The sequence below is a fragment of the Panthera onca genome, chromosome D4, assembly GCF_046562875.1.
Source record: "Panthera onca isolate mPanOnc1 chromosome D4, mPanOnc1 haplotype 2, whole genome shotgun sequence".
Classification (NCBI taxonomy): Eukaryota; Metazoa; Chordata; class Mammalia; order Carnivora; family Felidae; genus Panthera; species Panthera onca.
In genome coordinates, this window is record NC_138351.1 from 94,402,302 (window position 1) to 94,430,085 (window position 27,784).

The following is a 27,784-nucleotide window of genomic DNA, read 5'->3' on the forward strand; positions in this document are numbered from 1 at the left end:
CACTACTAGGCATTTATCCACGGGATACAGGTGTGCTGTTTCGAAGGGACACATGCACCCCCATGTTTATAGCAGCGCTATCGACAACGGCCAAAGTCTGGAAAGAGCCCACATGTCCATCGATGGATGAATGGATAAAGAAGATGTGGTCTATATATACAGTGGAGTATTACTCAGCAATCAAAAAGAACGAAATCTTGCCATTTGCAACTATGTGGATGGAACTGGAGGGTATGATGCTAAGTGAAATTAGAGAAAGACAAAAATCATATGACTTCACGCATATGAGGACTTTCAGAGACAAAACAGATGAACGTAAGGGAAGGGAAACAAAAATAATGTAAAAACAGGAAAGGGACCAAACAGAAGAGACTCATAAATATGGAGAACAAACAGAGGGTTGCTGGAGGGGTTGGGGGAGGGGGGATGGGCTACATGGACAAGGGGCATTAAGGCATATACTCCTGAAATCATTGCTGCACCATTTGCTAACTAATTTGGATGTAAATTTAAAAAATTAAAAAATTAAAAAAAAATAACAGCAACACCCGTACATTAAAATCTACGAAGTGCTGCCGAAAGTAAAGATGGTCTAAATAAATGGACCGAAGAGACTCAGTACTGGGAAGCTAGCAGTCTTGCACAAATTGATCTATAAAGTCAGCGCAATCTGTCAGATTGGTTTCTTAGCAGAAACCAGAGTGTGGGAACGGGGATGGGAGCAATCTCGTGGTGGAGGCAGGTAGCGGAACCATGTGGATACAGCGAGTGGAGACCAGCACAAGAGCAAGCCAGACGGCATCACTGGGGTCTGCGGCCGTCCTCTGTGGGAGTCCTGGGGCGTCCCCAGATCAGGGGACAGAGAGCCCGACGCCAGTCCATGTCGACAACCGGCCAGGCCTACTGATGGCCAGCCGCATTTCCCCAGTCCTAATTCGGAGGCAGGCTCTCACGGCAGGTGGACATCAGACGAAGGCCCGTCCTCTGCCCCCTGGGCTGGCCATGGGCAAGGTGTCTGCCTAGCTTCTGCACACCCCTCCCTGCCCGTCAGCCTCCTCCTCTCAAACGGCTTTCCTCTTGGCAGAATGTGTCCACAAGTGGCTCTTGGGCCCCGATTCTCAGGGATTCACCTCCAGGGAGGATGTACAGATGGGTTCTTGTGCCAGTTTCTGGTCTGGCCAAAATCCTACGGAAGAACCCTGAGTGGGCTGCTTCGGTCTTGGGCCAACCCCTCGGCCAATCGACTGAGGCTCTAAGGAGGGCTGTGCGGTGACTGCCGCTCGCGGGGAGGTGCCCGGAGTGGGGGAGGGGAGGAGCAGCTCCGTCCATGGGGCCTGCTGTGCCTCAAGCATCTCCCCTGGGGGAGGCCTGGGACAGACCCAGGCCTCCCTCTCCACCCAGGCCAGTGGAAACACCCAGGCCCCTGAGTCCTCCCCACAGAATTTGATGAGGAGGATTCAGAGGCGCCAAAGTCCAGGCGGGTTCTTCCGTCACAGTGGGAGCAATGCGAGGTCCAGGCCTTCTATGGCTGCACCACCAACCCCCTTGGAAAGGAGAGTGGAGGGCAGATCTCAGGAGGGACTCACTCATGGGAGGCGACCGAGGTCTGGTGGGCGGGCATAGCCTCCACCCCATCCCTGGATGTTTGGAATCTGTGCAAGAGGCTTGAGACAAAAGCTTCAGCGTTGGCAGCCCAGGGGAGGTGGTGATCTGCCGGTAAACTAACGCTCTAAAGGGAAAACATCAGCGCCGATGTGCAAGGTCTGACAATTTCCCTGACATAACTGTTTCCACCACAGCCAACTTGAAGCTCCCAGCTGCGTGAAAACTAGCTGACAGATTTCTGCGTATTTAGAAACCTCCCCTCCAGGGCTGATGGCACCCGACTGGCAGATGGGGGTAGACGGGAGGGGCCGGGCTTTCTGGCTGCAGCCCCCTGCTGAATTCTTTCCTCCCTCAAGCGTCCTGAAGCTGCCTGGGCCACACCGGAGCTGGCTGCCAGCCCCCATGCAACCACACAGCCTCTAAGCTCCGATCTGCCACAGGCCGCAGAAGTTTGGAGACTTACCACAGACCCTGTGGAGGTGGGGCTAGCTCTGGGCCCCCAAGCATCCTCAGTATATCTTTCTGTGAGCCTGCTGTGTCCTTCCACTGTGGACCTCAGTCCCGGAACGGAGAGAGGTGTGGGCCTGCAGCAGGCTGTGGGAGGTTGGCCCCCCTGAGCAATGATTCCCTGGCATTGAGAGAGAAGGGGGCGGAGACAGGGAGCATGCCAGGAGCCGAGCCCCTGCCTCTCGGAGCCAGAGATGTCCCTCGGTGTCCGTGTTTGGCTCTGGAGGGGTGGGGGGCAGCGTCAGCCTAGTGCCGAGGACTGCAGGGGACAGGGAGTGAGACCCTGAGGGAACAGCATGGCTTCTCCCCTGCCTGATGCTCAGAACAGCACTTAAGTGCAGGGACCGCCCTTACATTATCCCTACTGGGGGCTTTTGCAGTTGGGTTTGCAGAATCCTCAGTTGCTATTGGAAACAATGATGTCACTGGCAGGGGGCGGAGCTTGAGCCATCCTTTGCTTTAGGGAGGTGAAGCACTCTGGGGCGGGGGTGGGGGTGGGGGCGGGAATAATTAGGATCATGAGGGCAAGAGGGACAAGGGAGGCTCTAGAAAGGGGCAGGAGGAGTGGGGACCGGGAGTGTATTAGGAAAGGGGCTGGGGAAGAGTGGAAGCAAGGGATCTGGGATGTCTATCTTGGTAAACACCTCACCAGAGCAAGTGCTTTCTGATGTCTAACCTTAGTCCCATCTGCTACACATGCAACTCCCTCTGGCCTTGGCTTCTCCATAACTGATTTGGGTCCAGACCCCCAGACTCTCCTGGAAGATCCAGCTCTACATGGGGGCAGCCACCGTCACCCCTTCTATTCTTATCAACTCTCTGGGGGGAACGCAAGTCACATGGCCAGGCAGATGGAGTCTGTCCCCCATTTTTGAGCCTTTCAGAGAGGGGATCCTTACTGTCCCTCCCCCAGAGGCATGGCTTAGGGCATCTCCACACCCCTAGGTCTCCAGCCAGGAGAGTCGAGCAGAAATATCTTTGACTATGGGTGAGAACTCGCGTGCGCGCGCGCGCGCGCACACACACACACACACACACACACACACACACACACTGGCCGGACACGTTCGGTCATGTTAAAAGACACGCAAGGCTGCACGCAGTGACACGAACCCCTCTAACCTCCCCAAACTCTTCCTCCTTGCAGGTCTGAGACAGTCCAGGTCACTGTCCCGGTGACCCCTCCAAGCACACCCGCGCACACACGCATACTCGCGCACAGGCTCCCCCGCTCGCGTGCTCTGATAAATGCTCACACCAACGCAGGCGCACACTCTGGCGCGGGAGGCGCCCCTCCGTGTTGGGAAGCGGGGGCGGCGGGAGGGGTAGGAGACGTTGGCCCCACTCGCGGCTCCGCAGCTGCCGCAGTCGCCGCAGCGTCGGGACCAGCACCAAGCGAAGCCCGCAGAGGAGCCGCGGCCGCGGCGTCCTCCCGGCGCGGGGCGCCTGGAGCAGCTCCGGGACGCGCTTCAGCACCGCGGACAGCGCCAGCCGCTCGCGCGGGGCGAGGCACCCACGCGCGCCCAGCACAGCGCCCGCCGGCCCGGGGCTCGGGTGCCCTCTTCCCTCCCGCAGGCGCCCCAGGACTACGGCCCCGGGGGAAGACCTGGCGCCCCCAGCCCGCGAGATCGGGCGCGCGCAGGACGGCCGGGACACCCCGCTGGGGATGCGCCGAGGGCCCCGCATTCGCGCTGCCCAGAGCTAGGGCTCTGCCCGGAGCCCATGAGCACCATGCGCCTGCTGACACTCGCCCTGCTTTTCTCCTGCTCCTTTGCCCGTGCCGCCTGCGACCCCAAGATTGTCAACATCGGAGCCGTGCTGAGCACGCGAAAGCATGAGCAGATGTTCCGTGAGGCCGTGAACCAGGCCAATAAGCGGCATGGCTCCTGGAAGATTCAGCTCAACGCCACCTCGGTCACCCACAAGCCCAACGCCATCCAGATGGCCCTGTCGGTGTGCGAGGACCTCATCTCCAGCCAGGTGCCCACCCCTCCCCGCCCCCCCCCCCCCCCCCCCCCCCCCGCCAGGGCCTCCACTGCGTTGCTCTTGCCCCTCCCCCACCGCCTCCCCACCATCTTCCCTCCTACTGTTCCAGTTTCATCCTAGCCTTCCCTAGCCCTCTTAAGAGACGACTCCTAAGTGAGCTGGCTCATTCTGGAGCAAGCTGGTCTCACTAGCAGCTGAACGCCACCTCCCCATCCTGCTCCCCTCAGCTGGTCACCTGCCACCCTGGTCAGTCCCCGCAAGGGTTTCAGGGCTCCAGATCCCGACCAGTGTGTGCAGACATGTGGCAAGCATTTCCTGGTTTGTTTCCTCACTGTGTCAGCGAGGGGGTGGGCATTCTGGGCTTGTGGGCAGAGATGCTGTCCCAGCCACAAGCACGCGCTATGCGCGGGTCTCTAAACAGGATGGGCCCCGGGGCCATCTTTGTCTCCGCTTTTAGACCTCCTTCCCTTCCTCCTCCCCCTCCCCCCATCCGTGGGTTTGCCTGAGATGGGAAACGGCCCAGGTGTTGAAGCAGGGTGTTCTGTGGGGTGGGAGTGGGGGCTGAGCATGTGGGAGGTGTCAGGGCCCAGCATGGCAGCCGCCGACAGCCAGCGCTGCGGGGGAGGACACGGCTCCTGGGATTTCGCCTGTCAGAGCTGTCCGCCCCTGTGCCGTGCTGCCTGCTGAATTCCAATGAAAGCACGGGATCACTGCAATGCAGCCCTTTATGTAAGAGCCAGGACCGACACGGGGCCAAACGGGGCTCGTCCTTGCTCACCTGACAGACACACCACATCTGTGGACATGCACGCTCACACATGCACGCATTTACACCCAGGTTTACGCACAGAGACGCGCAGCCTTACGTTAGCACACACTCATGCACATCAGCATCACACAGCCAATTTCACGTACTCACACACACTTGCCCACACACACGTGCACATCCGTGGACACGCACACTCATGTGCCACATACTGCCTGGCATACCCGGGGGTACATGCAAACACGTGTGCCCACGCACACGGGCTCAATCGTGCACACACACACAGTATACGTATGGACATGTTGGGCCATAAATGTATACGCGATGCACATCCCGCACACACTCGCGGGCACTGGCACGGCCAGAGACTCATCCGGACACGGACAGGGCACTTCTGGGTGCAGACGGGTGGGACGGCCTGGGACGGGTAACCCGTCCTCACAGCTGCAACTGCAGACGGGACAGGGCTGAGCTTCGCTCAGAAATCTGCCCCCCGCCCCTCACACCTCATAAGCCACCCCACGCTCCCAGCCCCGAACACTAGAGACGACTGGGCGAAGCCTTTGTGGCTGGTGGCTTGGGTCACACGTCCCATCCGGGATGAGGGAGAGACATAAAGAGGTAGAGTTAGAGAGTCCAGGTAGGGCCCTTTCCGGGGGCCCCTCCTCCAACTCACAGGACACAGTCTGTTCCCTCAGAGAACAGCCAGTGCCAAGAGCAAAGGTGACGGCAGCTGCCACTCACTGAGCGCGACCTATGGGCAAGCGCCACGCTAGCATGGCAGCCGTCGCCCCCACCAGATGGGTCCAGAGCCTGCCACCCCCACCCCATCTGCAGGAAGAGGGGCACCCCGTTGCTCAGAGAGTAGAAGGCAAAGTTGGGACAGAACAGGTCCTCCCCATGAGGGTAGCGTGGAATCACCCAGACATCCGCTCCCCCCACCACCTCTCTGCCTTGGAGAGCTGAGCCACTGGCTTCAGACCTGCCCCCGGGGGCCTCGGTCTGGGCAGGAAAGCCGGGATGCCCCCCCCCCCAGCCCCTCCCTTCCCTTCCGTGAGGATGTGGTCAGCGCTCAAAATCAGCACTGGGTCTCCTTCAAACTAAGCGGGGCTCAGCCGGCCCCCGGAAGACACTGGCAAAAAGACGGAAGGTTCCGGTGGCTCCTTGCCTGGCTTCTCCAGACAAGGCCCAATGTGCAGTTTTAGATGCAGCCTTCTGGAGCTCCTCCCAGTCTCTGAACTACGGGCTCTCGCACCCAGGAGGAGGGACAGTGGGTGGCACGGGTGTGCCTGTCATCATGATGCGGCACCAGTCACTCTCCCCAGCCCACGCTGGGGGCGGTGTGTACCATCACAAGAACGGTCCTGCACCCTCCCTGCCAGGGTCTCACTACGCACCCAGCACAGCCCCCCCGCCCAGTGTGAGAAGGTGAAGGGAGGCCCCGGCAGGGGAAGTGTGGGGAGGGGTCGGTCGCCTCCCTCTGTGTTCTTGCTGCACCCTGCAGTCCGGCTCTGCCTCCGGCTCACCCCTGCGATTGGCTTCTCCTCTGAGGGTGGTTGTAGGGTCCTGTCCCCTTGGCTGGGAGTGTGTCCCCTGGGGCTGTATGTGTGCACAGTCGGCGCCCCTGCCTGTCCCCACCCCCGGCCTGCTGAGTCAGCCTCTGCTGCTTCCCGGCAGCCAGCTCCAGTGCCGTGCCCACCCCGCCCTCACCCCCGGCTTGAGCTGACCCTGTCCCCTGTGTCCACAGGTCTACGCCATCCTAGTTAGCCACCCACCTACCCCCAACGACCACTTCACTCCCACCCCCGTCTCCTACACAGCCGGCTTCTACCGCATCCCCGTCCTGGGGCTGACCACCCGTATGTCCATCTACTCAGACAAGGTAAGCCTGACCACTCGGTGGGGACCCAGCTGGCTCTGTTCCTGTGTTCAGACCCAGTGGCCGCCGGAGGCAGCTGCCCTGGGGAGGGGGAGGAGGCCGGGCAGGCACCACGCAGGACGGGCGGGGCACAGACGTGCGCGGACCATGGGCTCCGGGCTCAAGGAGCAGCAGGGTGATACGTGAGCTCACGCGTCCAGGCATGTGCACACACTCGTACCCATACCCATGGCCTGAGATGCAAACTCATCCACACGCATGCACGTACACGCCAGCACAGACTCAGACTCGCAGAGTCACAGGTACAAACAGACCCACACACTCGCTCGCGCCCACACGCACCAAGTTCATGTGCACACGAACACATTCACACGGACACTTGTGTGCTCTGACACGCACACGCATATCACGCACGTTGGCGTGCACAACCACATCGTCACACACTTGCGTTTGCACTCACGCACACACTCACAGACACTCACGCTCCAGCACACAGACCAACCGTCACAGGCACCCTCACGCACTCATACTCATGCACACACACGCACACACACACGCTCACCCTGGCAGGTGTCCCACTGGCAGGTGGCAGGCACCAATAGCAAGCCCTGGGGAGCAGCAGAGGTCCCCGTGGGCCGGGAGAAGCCCTCCCCACCGCAGGGCACAGCTGAGAAGGATGTGGGCACGCGCGCAGGGTAACAGAGGAGGCGGCTTGCGGCAGGAGAGCCTGGCCCGGGGTCTGCAGGCCCGGGGCCGGGAGCAGCACCAGTCAGCAGCGCGTAGAGCCCTTGTGGTCCCCAGGAGGGGTGTGGGGGAGCCATCCGGTCCTGGAGTAGCAGCTGGAAAGGCCAGGAGGCCACTGGGGTGGTTTCCCATAGAGGTGGGGAACTTGTTCGAGGTCACACTGCTCTCTCACGGCGTCTGCTCGTGATTCCGGGAGGACTCATCAGCTGGGGGTGCCACTAGCCACCAAGAGGCTGGGAGGGCCCCACAGCCTGGCCCACATCCTCCTTCAGACCTTGGGCCTACCTGCAGACAGATCGGGAGGGGCCGGAGGAGGGGCCGTGTGGTGGGGGCTGCCCGGTCTCCCCATCCCCTCCAAGTTCGTCTTGCTGGGAGCCCACAATTCTGGATAAAGCCGCCTAAGGCACGAGGTCATCCCAGCCAGGGCCAGGGGTGTCTGGGGAGGTCAGGGATGTGTGTGTCCCGAGGCTCTGGGAACCCTGGCACGCAGCCGAGGCACCCAAACTGTTCAGATGCACTTGCCCTCAGCTGCAGAGAAGTGGGGGGTCCTTTCCTGGGGCCCCCAACCTTAGCTGTCTGGCGCCAGTCCTCTCATATGTAGAAGGAGGGAGAGCGGCAGACAGGCCACCTCACAGGCAGAGAGGAGACACCCTCTTCCAGGGCAGAACCCTAGCCCAGACCCAGATTGTGGCCCAGCTCCCTGGTCCAGTATGAGGTCAAACCAAATGACCAAACCTCACAAATCCAGCCTGGCCCCACTCACCATCCCGGCCCACTGCGAATCTGTGCCCAGCACTTGGACCACGAAGGCCTGGGTCAGAGTCAGCCCAGGACCCCAACCCTAACCCCCTTGTAGCCATGTTGTCTACAAGTGGATGAGGGACAGAGGCACAGGGGCATTCTCACAGCCAGGTTCCAAAACACTGCCCCTCAGGTCACAACGAGGGAGCAGGTAAAAGACTAATCTGGACGTCTCAGAGGACCGCAAGATCACTGTGGGTCTGCGGGGTCACCAAAGGGGCTAACACAGAGGACCTAGGCGGGGGAGGGCTGCGCACATGCTGTGTCCTGCCACGCCCCTGGCTGGCTGCTAATATTTCCACACAGAAGGGCACCTGGGGGGCTCAGTCCGTGAGCCTCTGACTCTTGATTTCGGCTCAGGTCATGATCCCATGGCTCATGGGTTCGAGCCCCACACTGAGCTCTGCGCTGATGGTACAGAGCCTGCTTAGGATTCCTTCTCTCCGTCTCTCTCTGCCCCCTGCCCCCTGCTCACTCTCGCACGCTCTCTCCCTCTCAAAAATAAATACATAAACTTAAAAAAAAAAATCTGCAAAAATACGCACACAGAGAAGTAAGGCAGGGTCAGCAACCAATAACCCCTGGACTTGAAGAGAAGAAATATTTAGCCCCAAATAAAGATTTCCTGACAAATACTACAGTTATGCAAATTTGGGAAGCTCCCCAAGTCAGTGGGAACTTTCTTGAACCCAGGCTGTCTGGCAGGGGGTGGCTGGTCGCCTCAGGAACGATTCCACGGAGGCTGTTTCTGAGATTAGATGACTCGGGGGTGGGAGGGGGGAGGGAGGCAGCAGTGGGAGTAGGGTCCCCGCGTCCGGCAGGTGTCCCCCAATGGTGTGAGGGTAGGGGTAGGAGGAAGCAGGGTCTCCAGCGGCAGGAGGGCAGGCCGGCGGAGCGCCCCCCGCTGGCCGCGGGCTCAGGTCTCCGTCCCCGAGGCCCCTCAGCCCCCTCCGTGTCCCCGCAGAGCATACACCTGAGCTTCCTTCGCACGGTGCCGCCCTACTCCCACCAGTCGAGCGTCTGGTTCGAGATGATGCGCGTCTACAGCTGGAACCACATCATCCTCCTGGTCAGCGACGACCACGAGGGCAGGGCCGCCCAGAAGCGCCTGGAGACGCTGCTGGAGGAGCGCGAGTCCAAGGTGAGGCCCGGGCCGCGGGCGGGAGGAGCAGGAGGAGCCGAGGCGCCGGAGGAGCGGGAGCAGGAGCCGGCGCGCTGCCTGCCGCTGTGTCTGTGGCCCGTGTGTGAACACCCTTTCTTTCCATCGTGCATGGTCAGCACCACTACGTCTGGCGAGCGCCCGCCCCAGCCTGTTCTCGGCTCATTTCACTCGCTTTGCCATTAGTCGAAATCTCCTTCGTGTCAGTCCCTGCGGGGCGAGGGCAGGACCACCTGGAGCTCCGCAAACACCCCACCCCGCCCCCCGCCCCGCGACCGGACCCTCGCAGCCCCGCCCCCCGCCCCACCGTCTACCCCCGCCCCCCCCCCCCCCAAGTTCCCCAGCCAGGCCCCGGCTCGGCCCCTCCCACTCCCCAACCCCAGCGGCCTAAGGGCCACAGCGGCCCCGGCGCCAGGCCCCTCCCCAAAGGACCCTGTACCCTCGCTGCTGTGACGCGTTCCGCGTCCGCAGGCCTCGCCTCCCCCCCCCCCCCCACGCCTCCCACGCTGCCCGCCCCCTCTCAGCTGCCCATTGTCCTCACCAGAGCTCATCCACGACACCTGCCACCCGGACCCCTCAGCCTGGGCTCTGCCCCCTTCAGGCCTCCCCCTCCGCTCCCCTCCCCAATGAGCGCCTTGCGAGTCCCCTCCTCACCCCTACCCTGGGGCTGGGCTCTGGACCCCAACAAGAGACACTGGCCGACCAGCCCCAGCCTGGCGCCCACTCTGGGGCTGCAGAGAGAGCAGAGTGGCAATTTCTGGGGGTCCAGGTGACCCCCATCCCCACCCCCACTGCCAGCCTGAGGAGGCCCAGGGTCCCGCCTTCACCCAGCACAGAGCCCTGGGTGCTCAACACCCGTGCCACGGCCCCCCTAAGTCAGGACGAGGCCAAGCCGGGCAGAGAGGGAGGGAGGCCTAGGCTGGGGCGGGCCCTGGAGGCCAGACCAAGGGGGTGGCGGGAAACACGTTCGGCCTGTGGAGTCAGAGCTGGCTTCAGCAAACTTAGCGCCAACCCCAGGCCCCTCGTAGGCCCCTGAAGGGAGTAGAGGGCACCGGCTGGGGTGGGCGGAGCCAGAGGGCAGACTCAGAGGGTCCTGGGGGGGGCCCTGCTGTGGGACACTGAGTCTGAGAGGGAGGGCTGACCACCAGCGTCGTGGGCCCCACCCCTCCCAAGACAGCATCCCCCAGCGCCTGGCAGGCCGGTCACCTCCTGGCGTGCCCACCTGTGGCCGCACACACTCACACGCTCACCAGCCACGTCCCTGCACATCCACCCATGTGCACCCGTGGTCACAGGGACATGCTATCATTCCCAAGACAGTCCCTTCACACCTCACATCACCCACCACACGCTGAGACCACAGCTGGGCACACACGTGGGCATGCAGCCCACGGGCACACTCACCCCACCGGCTCACACACATGCACATGCTTGCACACACATGCGCGCGTGCACACGCACACACGTGCCAGGGCTCAGATGGCTCTGGCCCTCATTTCCCCACCGAAGAGCGTATGTAGACTGACACTTTCACACAGATGCCCACAGGTGCTCGCCACCCCTGCGTGCATGTGCGCGTGCACACACACACACACACACACAATCCTATCGTACTCGCTCTCCAGTGCACACGTGGGCCGACGGGTGTGCACACACCGGTCAGTGAGAACAGGCACCTGGGCCGCTAAGGGAGACAGAAGGGAGGACGCCACGGGCGGAGGGACAGAGCGGACAGGGCATGAGGGAGGGGCTGCTCACCCCCCATTCAGGACCGACCGGGGCGGGGTGGGTACTGCTGGGGCCACACGGCAGGTGCATGGCAGGGGTCGGGAGGGCAGGCGGGACCCCAAAGGGACACGTTTGGTGTGGACACAGACAGGGCCTCCCTTTCTCCCAAGTATGACCGTGTCCGAGAGCACAGCTCCGTGGCCGGGAGCCCCGGTGGCCCCCGTGCCCCCTCGTCCCCAGCACCGCCCTGGCCCCCAGCCCCGCTCGGGCCTAGGTGTTTGCGAGCTCCAGGTACGTGCCCGTCTGCAGACGTGCCGAGGAGGTGGTGTGATTGCTTTAGCGCCGTCATTTTCAACCGTTTATAATCTTCTTCTGTGTCTGCATATTTTCTCTGTGCACATTATTCATCAGAGTAAAAAAAGGAACTATGAAAACCTCGACCAACTGTCCTATGACAACAAGCGTGGACCCAAGGTATATATGCATGGACGTGCACGCCGCCCACCGGCTAGGGGGCCCTGCTCCGGCGCCTCGGCCGCTAGGGCCGCCGTCGGCCCAGCCCTGCCGCGCCGCAGGCCCGAGCGGTGAGGAGAGTGAGCTCGTGAGGCAGGCAGCCGCAGGCAGGAGAGGGCAGGAGCGGGCCGCGAGGGTGTCCGCGGCCCGCCCACCGCGGCCCCGGCCTTGGCCTGCGCCGAGAAGCAGGCGCGGCCGCAGGAGGAGCCGCTCTCCGGGAAGTGCATGCGAATCTCTGGGACCCCCCGGGTTTCCTCGTGGAGCCCAGGAGGGAGCCCGCCCGCCCAGCCGCCCGCCTGCCCCGGTCCAGCCGCTCTCGCAGGGGGCCTGCGGGGTCAGGCCTGAGAGGATCTCCCGTGGTTTTGGAAAAGTCGGCCCCATCTCTGCTCCCGGTTGCCTTCCAAAACTCTTTTCTGTTTCCTGTCCGCTGCACGCGTCCTTCTGAGTCTCAGCCCACTTCAGCTTGCATGCTCAGTGCAAAAGTGAGGACAGGAGAGCGAGCAGGCTGAAGAAGGGACAGCGAGCGAGGCCGGGCCAGGCCAGCAGGAGCCAGGCAGGCAGGTGCACAGTGCAGGAGGCGGGCGCAGGCCGGGGCAGCCCGAGCCACGCCGCCTCTGGGTTCCTAGCAGCTGCGGCCCGACTCTCGCCCCTGAGGCGCTGTGTCCCCGGCCACAGCCGGCCGCTGACACTCTCGCTTACACCGCAGGCTGAGAAGGTGCTGCAGTTCGACCCGGGGACCAAGAACGTGACGGCGCTGCTGATGGAGGCACGGGAGCTGGAGGCCCGGGTCATCATCCTCTCTGCCAGGTGAGGCTGGGCCGGGCCCCTCCCTCCACCTCACCCAGGGCTGCACCTGGGCCACGGGCACTGTGGGGCCCAAGTGGAGTTTCAGCTTCCGAAATGCCATCTCCAGGGAGACCCCGGCCCCCCCCCCGCCCCCCACTCCCGTGTACACAGCTGGTGCCCTGGCAGATGCCACGCCCTCCATGAGCCCATCCCAACTCCTTCCCGTCACCTGCTGCCGCTCGCTCCGAGCTGGACGACGGATAAGCCCCCGCCTTTGGGAAGGCAAACACGGCCCGAGGTGATAGACGTGTCACGGGGCTCTGGGAACTGGGCGCAGGGAGAAGGCCCAGGGAAGTGGGAAGTGACATGTGTGCAGGTGAGCCCAGGTGAGAAGGCCACAGCGGGGAGAGAGCCAGAGTCCTAGGACGGGAAGACTGCAATGGTCAGAGTGGGCAGCACGGAGAAGGGAACCAGTTAGGGACCTGTGAACACCAGGCCGCCGCCAGACAGGGCCTGACCCACACCTCGACTTTGGAAACGAGCCCCTAGGGAACCTCTCCCTGTCTGTAAATGGCTAGGATCCCCTGGGAAGGGAGAGGGCAGGCCACCCGGAGCAGGAAAAGGAAGAGCCCCGCTCCACGGAACAGCCAGGAGGGCCTGGGTGGGCACGGCCCCCCGGCCACCCCTTCCTAGAAGCACTGCCAGGCTCCAACAGAGCAGGGGACCAAGGGGGGGTCACCTCACCCAGAGAAGCATTCCCCAAATGCTGCTCTCCGGCAGACCACAGACAGACAGACAGACAGCAACACCCCGAGGCTCAGGACAGGTGTCCGTTGTGCATTCAGTCAACAAATCTCTGACACAGAGCCGGGCGCCCCACCTCGAGGTGCAGGAGCAAGGTGGGGCCAATCAAGGCTCCTTGGGATGGAAGGCAGGAAGCCCTCACTCACCACTCACCCACGTCATGGGCCACTTGCCAAGCCAACCATCCGACCCTGGGCGCTTGGGGAGGAGAAGGATTTGAGGGCTTGTCCAGACAAGGTCAGGGGGCTGCACGGTCCCTCCCAGAACAAGCCCCTCCAGGAAGGTGCCACCAGATCCTCTGATTGGTTCTCTTCCCCCTCACCCATCATAGGGCTTGAGGCAGACTCCGCGGGTGCGGTGGGGTGAAGGGTGGGTGGGTGGGCCAGTGGACGGGCAGGTGGGCAAGCGGACGGTCAGCTGGCAGCCAGAAGGCCCCTTCCCCCGGGACAGAGCAACTCGAGGAACTCATTATGCCAAAACATAGATGTTCAACCGTTGGGCGCTTTTACAAAGGATGAGGTCACGTCAGACTAGACCCGTCCAGCCCACACACTGCGATCAGAGTGGCCACCGGGACGCAGGCCAGAAAGCCACAGGTAAAACCGACCCACGCAATCCCACCACACCCGGGTCCCAGCAGAGGGGTGGGTGCTTTCTGATTGGTTTTCGCCTGGTCAGCGAGATCCCACACCACACCCCGAAGCCCCCTGAGCTCGGGCTGGGAGGGGCTCACCCTGTGTCGCCAGCCCCCAGGGTCAAGGAGGGGTTTGGCAGATGTGAGTCCAACAACAAGGTCAGCCCGGGGAAGGGTACGTGGTCACATCAGACAGATGCACACACACCACACACACAGGGCCACGTGCACGAGTACGCGAGCACACACCGTGTAACGCCACACGTACACACACATCATTTGCACACGCACCCCTCAGCAAACGGGTGCACACAGGCACACGGCATATTCACACCAGTCACACACATACACATATACACACACGTTCACACACTCACGTGCACAAATACCACGTACGCAGCACACACAACACGTACCGAGCACACACACGCCACATGCACACACGTTGTGCATGTGCTGTATAGACACATGGACGCCATATACACACTCACAAGCTTGCACGCTCACACCCACACATCCATACACAGTGCACACACACGTACCTTACACATATGCACACAAGCCATTCACACGCACAGACACCATATGTGCGCATACAGGCTCACCACACTTATGTGCAGACATATGCACACCTGCACACAGGTGCGTGCACCCCACACATGCACGTACTCCACACCCGCATGCACAGCGCACACGTGTTCCTGCGTGCATACGCACACACACCCCACACGCTGCCGACAAAGGCACAGCACTCGTATCGACCACACAGCCACCAACACCCCCTCTTGAATTCCTGTAAGGCCCCCGCCTGGACTGTTAAGACTGGAAGAAACCCCTCCGCTCACATACTGGGCTCCCTGGAGCAGAGACGCCCCAGTCCCACGACAGAGGGTAGCCCGGCCCCCAGCACTCCCAGCTCCCCAGGAGCGGCACCTACAGGCCTTCCTGACCCCGGGACCTCCCCCCACACACTGGCTCCTCCTTCTTGAGGGCTGTCGAGAGCACTTTGCAGAGAGACCTCATTAAGCCAGTCTTCATTTCTGAGCCATTTCCTATAGAGGGCGGAGAAGTCGTTCCTCAGACTTTTCATTCCTATCTTCCGGAGATTGTCTCTTCTGGGGCTGATTACTTCCCTCTAACAGTTTTGATGGATCGATCAGGATTTTGCGCACAACTTTTTACTGGCGATACCGATTTACACAGCTACGAGCACAGGCGTGTGTTCGTTCCGCTAAGTCAAAAGTCACAGACCTGCACTGTGTCAAGCAGATGAGCTTCTCTGCCAGGTTTTGTGAGCACCACTGACGGGGGGCACAGGTGCCCCTCCACACACAGTGCTGGTTTTTCCGGGTCATCTTGGCTCGATATTCTCCTTCGGTCTCGGGTACGGGGCTGCCCGGAGTACCTCTGTTTGTGTTGCTTATGTCTGAGTAGCATGTCACGTAGAGCGAACACTGAAGGTCTTGGCTGATTCTTGAGAAAATCGAGGGCAGACCCCTTAGGGAGCCTAGGGCCACCTGGGTTTCCAGAGTCAGCCATTGTGAAAATAACCCAACAGTCTGTCCAGCCTCTCTGTGCCCCAGTGCCCACGTGTTAGAGAGGCAAAGCGCCGGTTGTGGTCTAGGCCTGTGTGGGGCCAAGTCCAGTCCGGCAGAGAAGCAAGGGGTGGTTCCGCACTCCCCCACCCCGTGGCCCCCATGGCCCTACCGGGCCCGGGATCCTTGTCCTGACCAGGAGACCCTTAGGGGATCAGGTGCACAGGGGCTCGCCTGTAAGGACATCCCGAGAGCTCAGGACCACCTGCACTGTCCCCCGTGATGGCCGGGTTCTAGGCGGCAGGACACAAAGCATAACGGGTGCAGCAGCTGCCGGCCCCCTCCAGCAGCTTCCGCTGCAGCGCTAGGGGCAGTTCCCAGACGCTGGGTCCCACCAACATCTGACCCACCTGGAGAGTCCCCAGCCCCTCGTCTCGCATGGGTGGACTTGGAGAACCAGAGTGTGCGCAGCCTATCCAGGAGGTCACAGGAGCATGGGCCCTGGGGTGACTGTCCAGACACAGACCCGGGTCTGCCATTACCGTCACTCGTGTGTTTGGGTGCCTTGGTTTCCCCTCCTGACACAGGGATAGTACTGATGTCCGCCTCGTAGGGATACCGTGAGAATTAAGTAAGAGAGTCCGTGTAACGCGCTCAGAGCAGTGCCTGGTACCGTGAGCAAGTAAGCAATCAACAATGATCCGTCACCATCTGGGGCGCCGTGACCCTGCTCACCAAGGGGGGAGGGCCAGCAAGAGAGGCCTGGGAAGCTCTGGGGGTCTGGGCCCCATCACCCCATCCCCACCCTCCACCCGTCACCTCTGCTGTCGGGGTGTGTGTGGGGGGGTGTTCTCCTGGTCCAGGTGCGGGCTGGCGATGCAGGCTGGGACCGGTCACCTGTGTAGGGTCAGTGGGCCCAGCTAGGGGGGTACCGGGGACTGTCCACTCTGCAGCATCACTGGACCCAGGAAGGGCTGGAGGTGGGGGGGGGGGGTGCTGGGCCTGTCACCTCTGCAGTGTCTCCAGGCCTCTTTCCAGGGGAGGGAGGGGCTGGGGGGCGGAGCCAGGGCCACACTCCAGAGGAGGACCTGTGAACCCAGAGCATCCACAGGCACAGGTCCGGTGGGGAAGGGCTGGAGGGTCGGCCGGGCCCGTCACCCCCCTCTGCCCCACAGCGAGGACGACGCCGCCACCGTGTACCGCGCAGCCGCGATGCTGAACATGACAGGCTCCGGGTATGTGTGGCTGGTGGGGGAGCGAGAGATCTCGGGGAACGCCCTGCGCTACGCCCCTGACGGTGAGTGCTGGACCTCTCTGGGTCCCGGTGGGCAGGGGTCCCCCACGGACACTAAGCCCGCCCCACTCGCCCCAGGCATCATCGGACTGCAGCTCATCAATGGCAAGAACGAGTCGGCCCACATCAGTGACGCCGTCGGTGTGGTGGCCCAGGCAGTGCACGAACTCCTGGAGAAGGAGAACATCACCGACCCACCGCGGGGCTGCGTGGGCAACACCAACATCTGGAAGACAGGGCCGCTCTTCAAGAGGTGGGCGGGGATTGTCTTCAAGAGGTGGGCGGGGACTCTCCTCAAGAGGTGGGCAGGACTCTTCTAGAGGTGGGGGCAGGATTCCCTTCTGGAGGAGGGGCGGGACTCTCTTCTAGAGGAGGGTGGGACTCTCTTCTACAAGTGGGCGGGACTGTCTTCTAGAGGTGGCTGGGGTCTCTTCAAAAGGAGGGTGGGACTCTTCTGGAGGAGGGGCAGGTCTCTCTTCTAGAGGTGGGGGGGCGGGATTGTCTTCTAGAGGTGGGCGGGACTCTATTCTGGAGGTGGGTGAGGCCTCTCAGAAGATGACAGTGGTCGCTCCTCAGCAGGTGGTCAGACATCCTACGCGTACAGGCATCTCCCGGACTTCCCCCTCGCCCCCCATCTCTCTTCCACCACCACCTCCAGCTCCACTGTGATAATCATCTGTCCCATTTCCAACAGCGACATTAATGTCTCAAATGTCACTGAAATCGTGGCTGCCTCCACTGCTCCTGACCCCGAGACCCACCCCAGCGCCCCAGGGTAGCTGACAGCCCTTGGGAGGAGGCTCCTGCTGCAGATGGGGACAGGGGGCTTCCAAGTACCGAGAACATCAGACGAGGAGCCCCCTAAGGATGGGACCTAAGCCTGTAGAGAGCCAGGGCTGGCCAGATGTCCAAGTGGACGGACATAGTGGGAGTTACTTCACAGCACCCTGGACGCTATGCCACTCAACCTATCACCAGACCCCCTCCGCCCCACTAAGTAGCAGACGCGGAATCGCATGTGCAGAACCACAGTTAAGGCGCCCACAACAGGAGCACACACACAACGGCAGGCTTGTGCGGCAGATGTGCACACACTGGGCGAGGCACGTGGCACGCACACGTGCGTAGGGATGCATCCACACAAGGGCCACGTGTGTCCACGTGTATGGCTCGTGGGCACGCTCCGCGCGCACGTACAACAGGACAGCACATCGGCCCTACTTCCCTTGTTGGTGGGCAGGTCACCGCTCCCTTCCGGGGCGAGGATAGCTGCTGGGAGGCTCGAGTGTCCCAAAGCGCAGAAAGCCCTCGAATGGGGCGTGGGCTCGGGAGTTGCTGGGCTACCACGGCGGTGCTCTCCGTCCGGTGCCGGCAGGCAGGCGCACCGTCCGACCCCCAGCACGAGGGTCTGGTTCCTGCTAACCTTTCCTTGTTGGCACTGAGGCAGAGGAAGGGGCTGGGGCTGCTCAGAAGGCCGGGGAGAGGGAACGTGTCCGGTGAGTGTGCTCACACCGCCCTCCCCAGGGTGCTGATGTCCTCCAAGTACGCAGACGGGGTGACAGGCCGTGTGGAGTTCAACGAGGACGGGGACCGGAAGTTCGCCAACTACAGCATCATGAACCTGCAGAACCGCAAGCTGGTGCAAGTGGGCATCTACAACGGCACCCACGTAGGTGGGGGTCATGAGGGGGTGGGGGCTGGGGCCTTAGGGTCCTGGGGCCAAGACCCCTGCGTGGCCACCCTCCATCTCATACTCCCACCCCCAGGTTATCCCCAACGACAGGAAGATCATCTGGCCAGGTGGAGAGACAGAGAAGCCCCGAGGGTACCAGATGTCCACCAGGCTGAAGGTGGGGGCCTACCGCCCCGCGCCAGCATCCACACCCAGACACTCCATCCAGCTCCGCGGGCCCACAGGCGGGGACAGTGAGGCCAGTGCAAAGGACCGAAGCAAGTGGGGAATGGACCGGCGCCCGGCTGCCACAGCCCACACCTGGTGACACAGAGCAAGCAGGGAGAGCAGGTGGAGGGAGGAGAGGCAGCTGCTGGGCCCCGTCCCGTGGGCTCTCTCCAGAGCGTCTCTGGATCCAAAGCACTTCAGTCAGGAAGCCGTGTGGGATAGGACTCTCCTGGGGATGAGCTGCTAGGGGACGGAGGGGCAGACAGAGGTTGTTCTGTGGACTCGAGCTCCTGCACTCATCACCCCTCTGGGGGACCCTAGCCGCCCCACCCCCAGTCTTCACAGCCTCTCACCATGACTGAGTCAAGCCGTCCTTTCACCCCTGCCCCCCCCCCCCCCCCAGCATTCTCCATGGCAGGCTGTTCCCTCCTTGACCCTCCTGCTGGGGCCTCTGGGAGACCCTCCTGGCTGGCCTTTCTCCTCACAACTTCTCTTCCTTGCTCCTTTGGGTTCATCCCTGGGCCCCTATGTCCTCCTCGGCACTCTCGTGAGAGCCCCTCCTGTTACCGGCCCACAGCAGCACTGGGCCAGAATCTTAGATCACCAAAGGCAAAGATCCCAAGTGCCGTGGGCCCAGTGAACCTTCTCCCGGCACGCCCAGGTCCTCAAATGTCTCTTGACCTAGTCTCCTTTCTGAGGCCACCCCCTAGGGCCTCTCACCCAGACCCATGTCAGCACCTGCCCACAGGTCACCATCCTTCATGACAGGCAGAGTGGGCTTCTCCAAAGCCAACCGGCTCCTTGCAGTTCGATACCTTGTGTTGGAAAGTGAAAGTAAGAGCCAAAACACTGATGGCCAGATGGTCCAGATGGTCCCATCCAGGCTGCCAGATTCAGATGGCTTTTTCAACTTTTTTTTTTTTTTTTTTTTTTGGTCTCACCGATTTTTTAAACATGCAAACATACGTTGCTTGTATAATAGAAAAACATGAAAGTTTACGCAGCTCCTGCAGGGGCTCCCAATCCCCCACGGGGAAAGTCAAAATGCTGCCCTTACAGCTGAGGCTCTGGCCAGCCCGCCCTGCAGACCCACGTCCCCCATGTGCCAGGAGAGAATCCTTCTCAAACTGATCCCTGCTCACTCCGCAGGCTCAACCTGTTGCGTTTGGCTCAGCCCCCTGTGTCCTGTATCTGTCCCCCTCATCCCCTAGGCTATGGGCCCCCAGAAGATAGGAAGAAGAGAGAACCCCAGCATAAGCCTCAAGTATCCCCTTGGGCTGAGAGGCAAGCTACGGGAGAGAGGACAGCATTGGCAAAGGAAAGAGGAAGACAGGACAGATGATCAGATAGCCATTGCTGAAGAGGCTGAAGGCCAGGAGAGGCCGGGTGGTCAGACAAGGGTGATCCCTGCGGGTCCCAGGTCCTGTGCAGGCTCAGAGTGGATGTCAGACATGCCCCTGTCCTCATGGTGGGTGGTGGCAGGCAGGGTGCATGCTCTGGGCCGGGACAGGGAGTTTCTCATCCCTGAGAGATCAGAGAAGGTGCTGGGCACACTGGCCATTCCAGCAGGCTCCTCTGATGGAAGGAGTGATGTGTAAGCCAAGATCCCCAAGACAAGTGGCCAAGAGAAGGGTACACTGTTTCAGGAGGCCATGTGTCTTCTGAATGCTGAGGAGTCTGGGGACCCTCCTGAGGGCAACGGCCAGATGTTGTTGATGGTGGCCGGGGAAGATGTGTATTGGCCCCCTGACGCTGAGCAGAAGGGAAGCGGCTGGAGTGGGGGGACACCAGGGGTTTGGAGGTTTGGCGGGAGTGCAGGGGAGTCTGGGCGCTGAGGGTGGATGGTCCAGGCTGGGTCTCTCCCCACCCCACCCCACCCCCCCGCCCCAGATTGTGACGATCCACCAGGAGCCTTTCGTGTACGTCAAGCCCACGCTGAGCGATGGCACATGCAAGGAGGAGTTCACGGTCAATGGGGACCCGGTGAAGAAGGTGATCTGCACAGGACCCAATGACACGTCACCGGGCAGCCGTGAGTGCCAGACGGGCGTCGGGCGCGGGCGCGGAGCGGAGTAGCCAGGAGCTCGGTGGTTACGGCCCCTGTTCACCTCCCTAGCACGCCACACAGTGCCTCAGTGCTGCTATGGCTTCTGCATTGACCTGCTCATCAAGTTGGCGCGGACCATGAACTTCACCTATGAGGTGCACCTGGTGGCCGATGGCAAGTTCGGCACTCAAGAGCGGGTACGCGTGGATTGCTGGGAGCCACGAGGGACGGGACCGGGTGGACCGAGTCTTACTAGGGACAGGGACGGGGGTGGGCGGGGCCTGCCGGCGGGGGCGGGGCCTGAGCGGGTGCGGGCGGGGTCTGCGAACCGGGCGGGGCCTGGTGTGGGCGGGGCCTGCGGGCAAGGCGGGGCCTGCAGACTGGGGCCGGGTCTGGAGTGGGTGACCCAAGAGCTGAGCCAAGGCGGGAGCCGGCGGCCGGAGTGGGACGCACGGTGTCCGCGCACCCACCGGAGCATCGCCCCGCAGGTGAACAACAGCAATAAGAAGGAGTGGAACGGGATGATGGGCGAGTTGCTCAGCGGGCAGGCGGACATGATCGTGGCGCCCCTGACCATCAACAATGAGCGTGCACAGTACATCGAGTTCTCCAAGCCCTTCAAGTACCAGGGCCTGACCATTCTGGTCAAGAAGGTAGGCAGGGCCCGGCGGGGGTGGGGTGGGGTCCGAGGTGAGGTCGGGCGGCGCTGACAGCCCATGCGCCTGCAGGAGATCCCCCGAAGCACGCTGGACTCGTTCATGCAGCCCTTCCAGAGCACACTGTGGCTGCTGGTGGGGCTCTCGGTGCACGTGGTGGCGGTGATGTTGTACCTGCTGGACCGCTTCAGGTGAGCGCGGCCCGAGGGCCTGACGCCTCCACCTGCGGGGGGGTGGGGGGGGGGCGGGCGGAGCCCGGCGAGGGGCGGGGCAGGGCTGCCCTTCCAGCCCTCTCCCGCCGGCCCTCTGCTCCCCGCAGCCCCTTCGGCCGGTTCAAGGTGAACAGTGAAGAGGAGGAGGAGGACGCGCTGACCCTGTCTTCGGCCATGTGGTTCTCCTGGGGTGTCCTGCTCAACTCGGGTATCGGGGAAGGTGAGGCCACGCCCCGGCCGCCTCCCGCTCCGCCCCTTCCCGCCCGCCGGGAGCTGACCGGCCTCTGCCCGCAGGCGCCCCCCGAAGCTTCTCAGCGCGCATCCTGGGCATGGTGTGGGCCGGCTTCGCCATGATCATCGTGGCCTCCTACACCGCCAACCTGGCGGCCTTCCTGGTGCTGGACCGGCCCGAGGAGCGCATCACCGGCATCAACGACCCGCGGGTGAGGCTTAGCCGCTGCGGGCGGACGGCGTGAGGTCGGCGGGTCTCTGCCTCGGGGGGAGCCCGGGAGCAGCCGCGAGCCCTGCCCTCTGACCCGGCAGCTGAGGAATCCCTCGGACAAGTTCATCTACGCGACTGTGAAGCAGAGCTCGGTGGACATCTACTTCCGGCGGCAGGTGGAGCTGAGCACCATGTACCGACACATGGAGAAGCACAACTATGAGAGCGCGGCCGAGGCCATCCAAGCCGTGCGGGACAAGTGAGGGGGGACGGGGCGTGCGGGACCCGCGAGGGGGGGGGGGGGGACGGGGCGTGCGGGACCCGCGAGGGGGCGGACGGGGGAGGGGCATCCACCCCTCCAGGAAGAGTGTCCGTCCGGGCTGGACGGGAACCACGGGACGGAGGGAGAGGTGAGGATTCGGGTCGGGCAGGACGAAGGCGTACCAGGCGCAGGGGCGAGGGCAGACCGCTCGTGCCGCGCGCCCATGACCCCCGCTCCTGCCCGCAGCAAGCTTCATGCCTTCATCTGGGACTCCGCGGTGCTGGAGTTTGAAGCCTCGCAGAAGTGCGACCTAGTGACCACTGGCGAGCTGTTCTTCCGCTCAGGCTTCGGCATCGGCATGCGCAAGGACAGCCCCTGGAAGCAGAACGTCTCCCTGTCCATCCTCAAGTGAGTCGGCCTCCCCCGCCGCCCGCGGTCCCGCACCTTTCTCCGAGAGCCTCCCACCGGAGGCGGACCCCTCCCCAGAGCCCGACCCGGCCGCCGCCGCCGCCGCCGCGGCACACAGACACCGCCCACCGCGGGCCAGGCCCCGCCCGCTCCGGGCCCCGCCCACTCCGGGCCCCGCCCTCCCCCCCCAGGTCCCACGAGAACGGCTTCATGGAAGACCTGGACAAGACGTGGGTGCGGTACCAGGAGTGTGACTCGCGCAGCAACGCCCCTGCTACCCTTACCTTCGAGAACATGGCAGGTGGGTGTCCCCATCGCCCTCCGTCCCCCTGCGGACACTGGCGGGGTTCTCCAAGGGGCCTGCAGGCCGGCAGCCAACAGCTAAGGCCCTGGGTCCTGGCCCACAGGGGTCTTCATGCTGGTGGCTGGGGGCATTGTGGCCGGCATCTTCCTGATCTTCATTGAGATCGCCTACAAGCGACACAAGGACGCTCGTCGGAAGCAGATGCAGCTAGCCTTTGCCGCGGTGAACGTGTGGAGAAAGAACTTGCAGGTAGGACAGGCACTCTCCGAGGCCTGGTGCCCACGGCCCGGCCTGGCCCCGGCCCTCCTCCATTCCCGCAGGCCGAAGCACTGGCTCTGGCCCCCGGGAGCCCATGTGGGCAGGACCGGAGCTAGGAGCCACAGCCAGGGGCAGCGCTGCTGGGGGCCACCTGCGGGTGGCTGCCCCCTGCAAAGCCCGGCTCCAAGCCTCCGCCTGGCCCCTCTGTCTCCAGAGTCGCCCACCGGCGCCCATTCCATAGGAAGGCAAACTGAGGCAGGGTAAGACAGGGACCCACCCGGGTATAGCACGTGAGTCCAAGACACTCTGCCCTCGCCGCCCCACGCCTCCCCTCGGCACCCTCCAGGGACCCCCTTCCCCGCTGCCCTGCTGTGTCCTGTGCTCCATAACTCCAGCCTGAATCGGGCGAGCTGGCCCTGCCTGGCACTCCAGGCCGTGTCTGTGGGACCTCGCTGCCAGCTGGAAACAGGCTGCACACGGGGCAGCCACGGCCCACCTGGAATAGGGCAGGTAGTGGGGCCTGTGCAGGCCTGAGGGCTCACGCCCCGGGGTCCTTTCTGGCTTGCTTCTTCTCTTCTCTTTCTCTGGGTGATTCCCCAGAGCCTGTGTCCTGGGATGAATTTGATGTTCAGAGAGGGAGGGCCAGGTCTGGGGGGGGGGGAGGGGGAGGATGGGTTGCTGGAGCCCCCACACCTCTCATCTGCCCACTCTTGCTCTTGGGACCTGGTCACTGCTCTCACTAGCTGGCACAGGGCCATCCTGGCCATCAGACCCCAGGCCAGGGTCTGGAAGCCACCTCCATCTATCTATCTCTCCAGTTCATCTCGCCACCTGCCTTTGGCCCCTCGGCCCCTTCCTGAATCTTGGCGTGCCCCCTCAGGGGACAGCATCGCTGGCAGGGCCCGAGGGGCGACTCCTCCGGTGCTTGGGGGACCCTTCTCCTCGGGACACCTGTAATCCAGGGCCACCCAGGAGCCAGGGAGCCAGGCAGACGTCCCAGGAAGAGAGCCAGACGGGACGGGACCCCCCCCCCCCCAAGTCCAGCCCCGGCACGAGCAAGGTCAGGCCCAAGACCGGGCAGGAGCAGAGGCCGCCTGCACATGTTCGGCTGTTGGTGCGTCTGTCCAGCACAGGGAGGCAGGCAGGAGCGAGGGCCTGAGCGGCGGCCAGGCTGGGCAGCAGCCCCCGAGAAGCAGGCGAGGGCAGGTGTGGCCGCCACCCTTAGCCGTCTAATCACTTATACATATTCATTTTAGGATAGAAAGAGTGGTAGAGCAGAGCCCGACCCTAAAAAGAAAGCCACATTTAGGGCTATCACCTCCACCCTGGCTTCCAGCTTCAAGAGACGTAGGTCCTCCAAAGACACGGTAAGGGGAAGAACGCCCAGTCCCACGTCTCCGACTCTTCTCTCGCCCCGCCCCCGTGTCTGTGTCCCGTGCATCAGGCGTGCCCTCTCCCTCACCATCCCATCCACCCCACCTCTGACCGCTGTGGCCCTTCTGCCCTCATCTCTGCCCAGCACACGAGGTCTTCACTCTCTGGCTCTCTGGACCTTTCTTGGTCCTTTCTCCCACTGGCCCTCCCTGGGCCCTCTTTCCCCATGTGTCTCTGCGTTGGTCTGCCCCCCATGCCATGACGCCATGCGCCATCTTGAAGCTGTGTCATGTTGTTGGTCAGCCGGTCAGCCTCACCGACTCGGGGCTGCGCCCAGGGCCCCGGGAGCCCGGCGCCAATCTGTGCCGGACTCCTCGCTGTCAGGAGGCCACACCACCTCTCTGTTACGTCCGTTTCTGCAGCCTCTCCCAGAGCGGCCCACTGCCCTCTTTGCCACCCCTTGCGACATCCACGGAGGGGTGGCTGTGATGTCCCATCCGCCCGTCTGTCTGGCCGCCAGCCCCACCACGCAGACACCTGTCTCACGTGTCTCACCAGAGCCATGCCTGTTGCACCCTTTCCATGTGGTCTCTGTGTGGGCCGGGGCTGGGGGCCGGGCCTGGCTCTGTCTGGGTGGACGGCTGGGGCCTGGAGTTGGAACAGGCCCCCAGCCACAGGGGACGGTCAGGCGGGGACCGGGTGGCACCAGAGGGGGTGGAGCCCACCCCAGGCTGAGCTCTGGCCTACAGAGCCGGAGTCACTGAGGCTCCCAGACAGAGGCCCAGGAAGGAGAGGCCTCCTGAGGTGGAGAGGACCAGCGCCTCAGCTCCTGACCCTCCCGCTCCTCTCCCCACAGGGCCACGTCAGAGCAGGCCTCCTAACTTGGGCAGTTTGTCGCTGCACCAGATGCGCACACTTGGAATAAAAGCCCCTAAAATGGACCCAGCCTTGCTAGAGGCACCCCGGTCTGAGGTGGGGAGGGGGCCGCCCAGAGTTAGCACTGCCCTTGGCCTCCCTGCAGTCCAGGGGCAGCTTGGCCCGCATCCCGCAGAAGCTTATGCTTCAAGGTGGATATGGGATCTACACTCCCCCACACACAGTCCACTGGAAGGGGGGCACATCTCCAGGACACAGACAGGGCTTGCACAGAATAACCGGGAGTCCAGGGTAAAGCCATCAGGGTGCCCCAAGAGCGGCCCATGAGACCTGGGCCGCTCTGCTTCCCAGGAGGGGCTCAGCACTGGCAGGGGGTGGAGACTGAGGGTCGGGGAGCTGGGAGCCCAAAAGTGTGCAGAGCTTGAGCCAGGGGCCCTTGCCAAGGGGTTCAAGGAGAAACCCAAGACCAGAGAGGAGGGGTGGTGGGGCAGGCCTGGAGACAAGGTATCCTCACAGACAGCACTTTTAGGGAGGAGCACAAAAGCTACACAGGGAACTTTCTGAGGGCCTCCTTGAGCCCGCCCCCCCCCCCCAACCAATACTCCTGCCCAAAGAAAACACACATGCCCTTAGCTTGTCCAGGTGCAGCTCAGAGACCTTCGAGGTGCCTTTCTGGGGACACACTCCCAACAGACTCTGCCTGAGCCTCTGTGGACACCAGGGACCATCCCCCAGGCCAGCCCTGACGCCATGTGGCATCTGGGGCTGGGGCTCTGCCCTGTAGGGGTGGCTGGGGGTACTGCCACCTGGAGGGGCTGGGCGGGGGAGGGCAGCCCAGTTTCCCCGTTTCGGGCTGGGCGCCTGCTTGGAGGGAGGCCTGGGTGGGGGGCTCTGTTGGGAGGGGTGGGGTCGGTCCGGCTGCTAAGATCCTCTGCCCCTGTCCTGTGGCCGGTCCGGGCCAGGGCAGCACTGGGCGCTCAGGGCTGGGGTCCCTGGCGGCCGGCGGGGCCAGCGGGTATTGATTGTTGGTTCTTATTTATAGAGCACCGGGGGTGGACGCGGCGCTTTGCAAAACCAAAAAGACACAGTGCTGCCGCGACGCGCTATTGAGAGGGAGGAGGGCCAGCTGCAGATGTGTGCCCGTCATAGGGAGAGCTGAGACGCCCTGCCCGCCCTCCTCTGCCCCCCTCCCCCGCAGACAGACAGACAGATGGACGGGACAGCGGCCCGGCCCACGCAGAGTCCCGGAGCACGACGGGGTCAGGGGGAGGAGCGCCCCCCAGCCTCCCCCAGGCCGCGCCCGCCCGCCCGCCGGTCGGCCGGCTGGCCGGTCCACCCGTCCCGGCCCTGCGCGTGCCCCCGAGCATGGGGGCTAACGGGCTGCCTTGTCTGTGTATTTCTATTTTGCAGCAGTATCATCCCACTGATATCACGGGCACGCTCAACCTCTCAGATCCCTCGGTCAGCACCGTGGTGTGAGGCCCCCGGAGGCGCCCACCTGCCCAGTTAGCCCGGCCAAGGACACTGATGGGTCCTGCTGCTCGGGAAGGCCTGAGGGAAGCCCACCCGCCCAAGACTGCCCACCCTGGGCCTCCCGTCTGTCTGTCCGCCCTGCTGCCTGGCGGGCAGCCCCTGCTGGACCGAGGCTCGGACCAGAGCGGCTGAGGACAGGCCAGAGCTGAGCTGGCTGGGCAGGGCCACAGGGCACTCCGGCAGAGGCAGGGCCCTGGGGTCTCTAAGCAGTGGGGAGAGGGGCTAACCTGGCCAGAGGGGCTTGGAGCAGAGACTGAAGCCCCATCCTTCTCCAGCCACTACCAGAGCCACAGTGGGGGTGCGAGGCCCCGACTGGCTGGGTCACCCCCTCCTCCAGCGCCTGCTCCTGGAAGCCTCAGCTCCACCCCTCTTTTCTGACCCATTTCCCTTCTCCGCTTGACCCTATCCATCCAGCTGGCCCTGCCCGTCCCCCAGTGGCAGACTCTGACCCTCAGCTGGCAGCTGCCTCCTAGGAGCGCGCTGGGGTTCCCCCACTGCCTCCGACCTTCTCCAATCCCCACGAGGGCTGGGCCAGCTATTCGCGTCCTCCAGCCCGCAGCCCACGATAGGCTCCCCGCCCCCGCCAACCACCACACTGGCTCGGGACTGTCCTCAGCCCTGCCCGCCAACCTGTACAGGCCCAGCCCTTCCCGTGTCGAGCGCGTGCCTTCCCCATGCGGCCCGTGCGCAGCCGCGCGCTGCCCCTCCGCCCGGGGGCCCGGCGCGCGCCGCCCCCTGACCCGGTGTGTGCAGTGGTGATGTCTAAAGGAA

The 27,784-nt window shown here is 63.2% G+C and overlaps 1 protein-coding gene across 9 annotated transcripts; it reads left to right on the forward strand.

Moving 5' to 3' along the window:
- The first annotated feature begins 3,442 nt into the window (after window positions 1-3,442).
- Window positions 3,443-27,774, forward strand: GRIN1 (glutamate ionotropic receptor NMDA type subunit 1). Of its 9 annotated transcripts, none has more exons than XM_060608134.3 (21): window positions 3,443-4,092; window positions 6,612-6,746; window positions 9,253-9,429; window positions 11,587-11,649; window positions 12,395-12,495; window positions 16,623-16,744; window positions 16,820-16,994; window positions 18,266-18,410; window positions 18,508-18,591; window positions 20,532-20,673; window positions 20,758-20,885; window positions 21,177-21,341; window positions 21,417-21,535; window positions 21,664-21,776; window positions 21,851-21,999; window positions 22,100-22,257; window positions 22,507-22,668; window positions 22,860-22,969; window positions 23,076-23,221; window positions 24,487-24,597; window positions 26,523-27,774. In XM_060608134.3, the coding sequence occupies exons 1-21, from the start codon at window positions 3,835-3,837 to the stop codon at window positions 26,637-26,639; spliced, it is 2,880 nt and encodes a 959-aa protein (XP_060464117.1). In that variant the 5' UTR covers window positions 3,443-3,834; the 3' UTR covers window positions 26,640-27,774. The 9 variants fall into 9 exon arrangements, with proteins under 9 accessions (XP_060464117.1, XP_060464120.1, XP_060464118.1 ...); XM_060608135.3 differs by having other exon boundaries at window positions 3,714-4,092; window positions 26,891-27,774; XM_060608136.3 differs by lacking the exon at window positions 26,523-27,774 and adding an exon at window positions 25,461-26,335 and having other exon boundaries at window positions 3,714-4,092.
- Window positions 27,775-27,784: the final 10 nt, after the last annotated feature.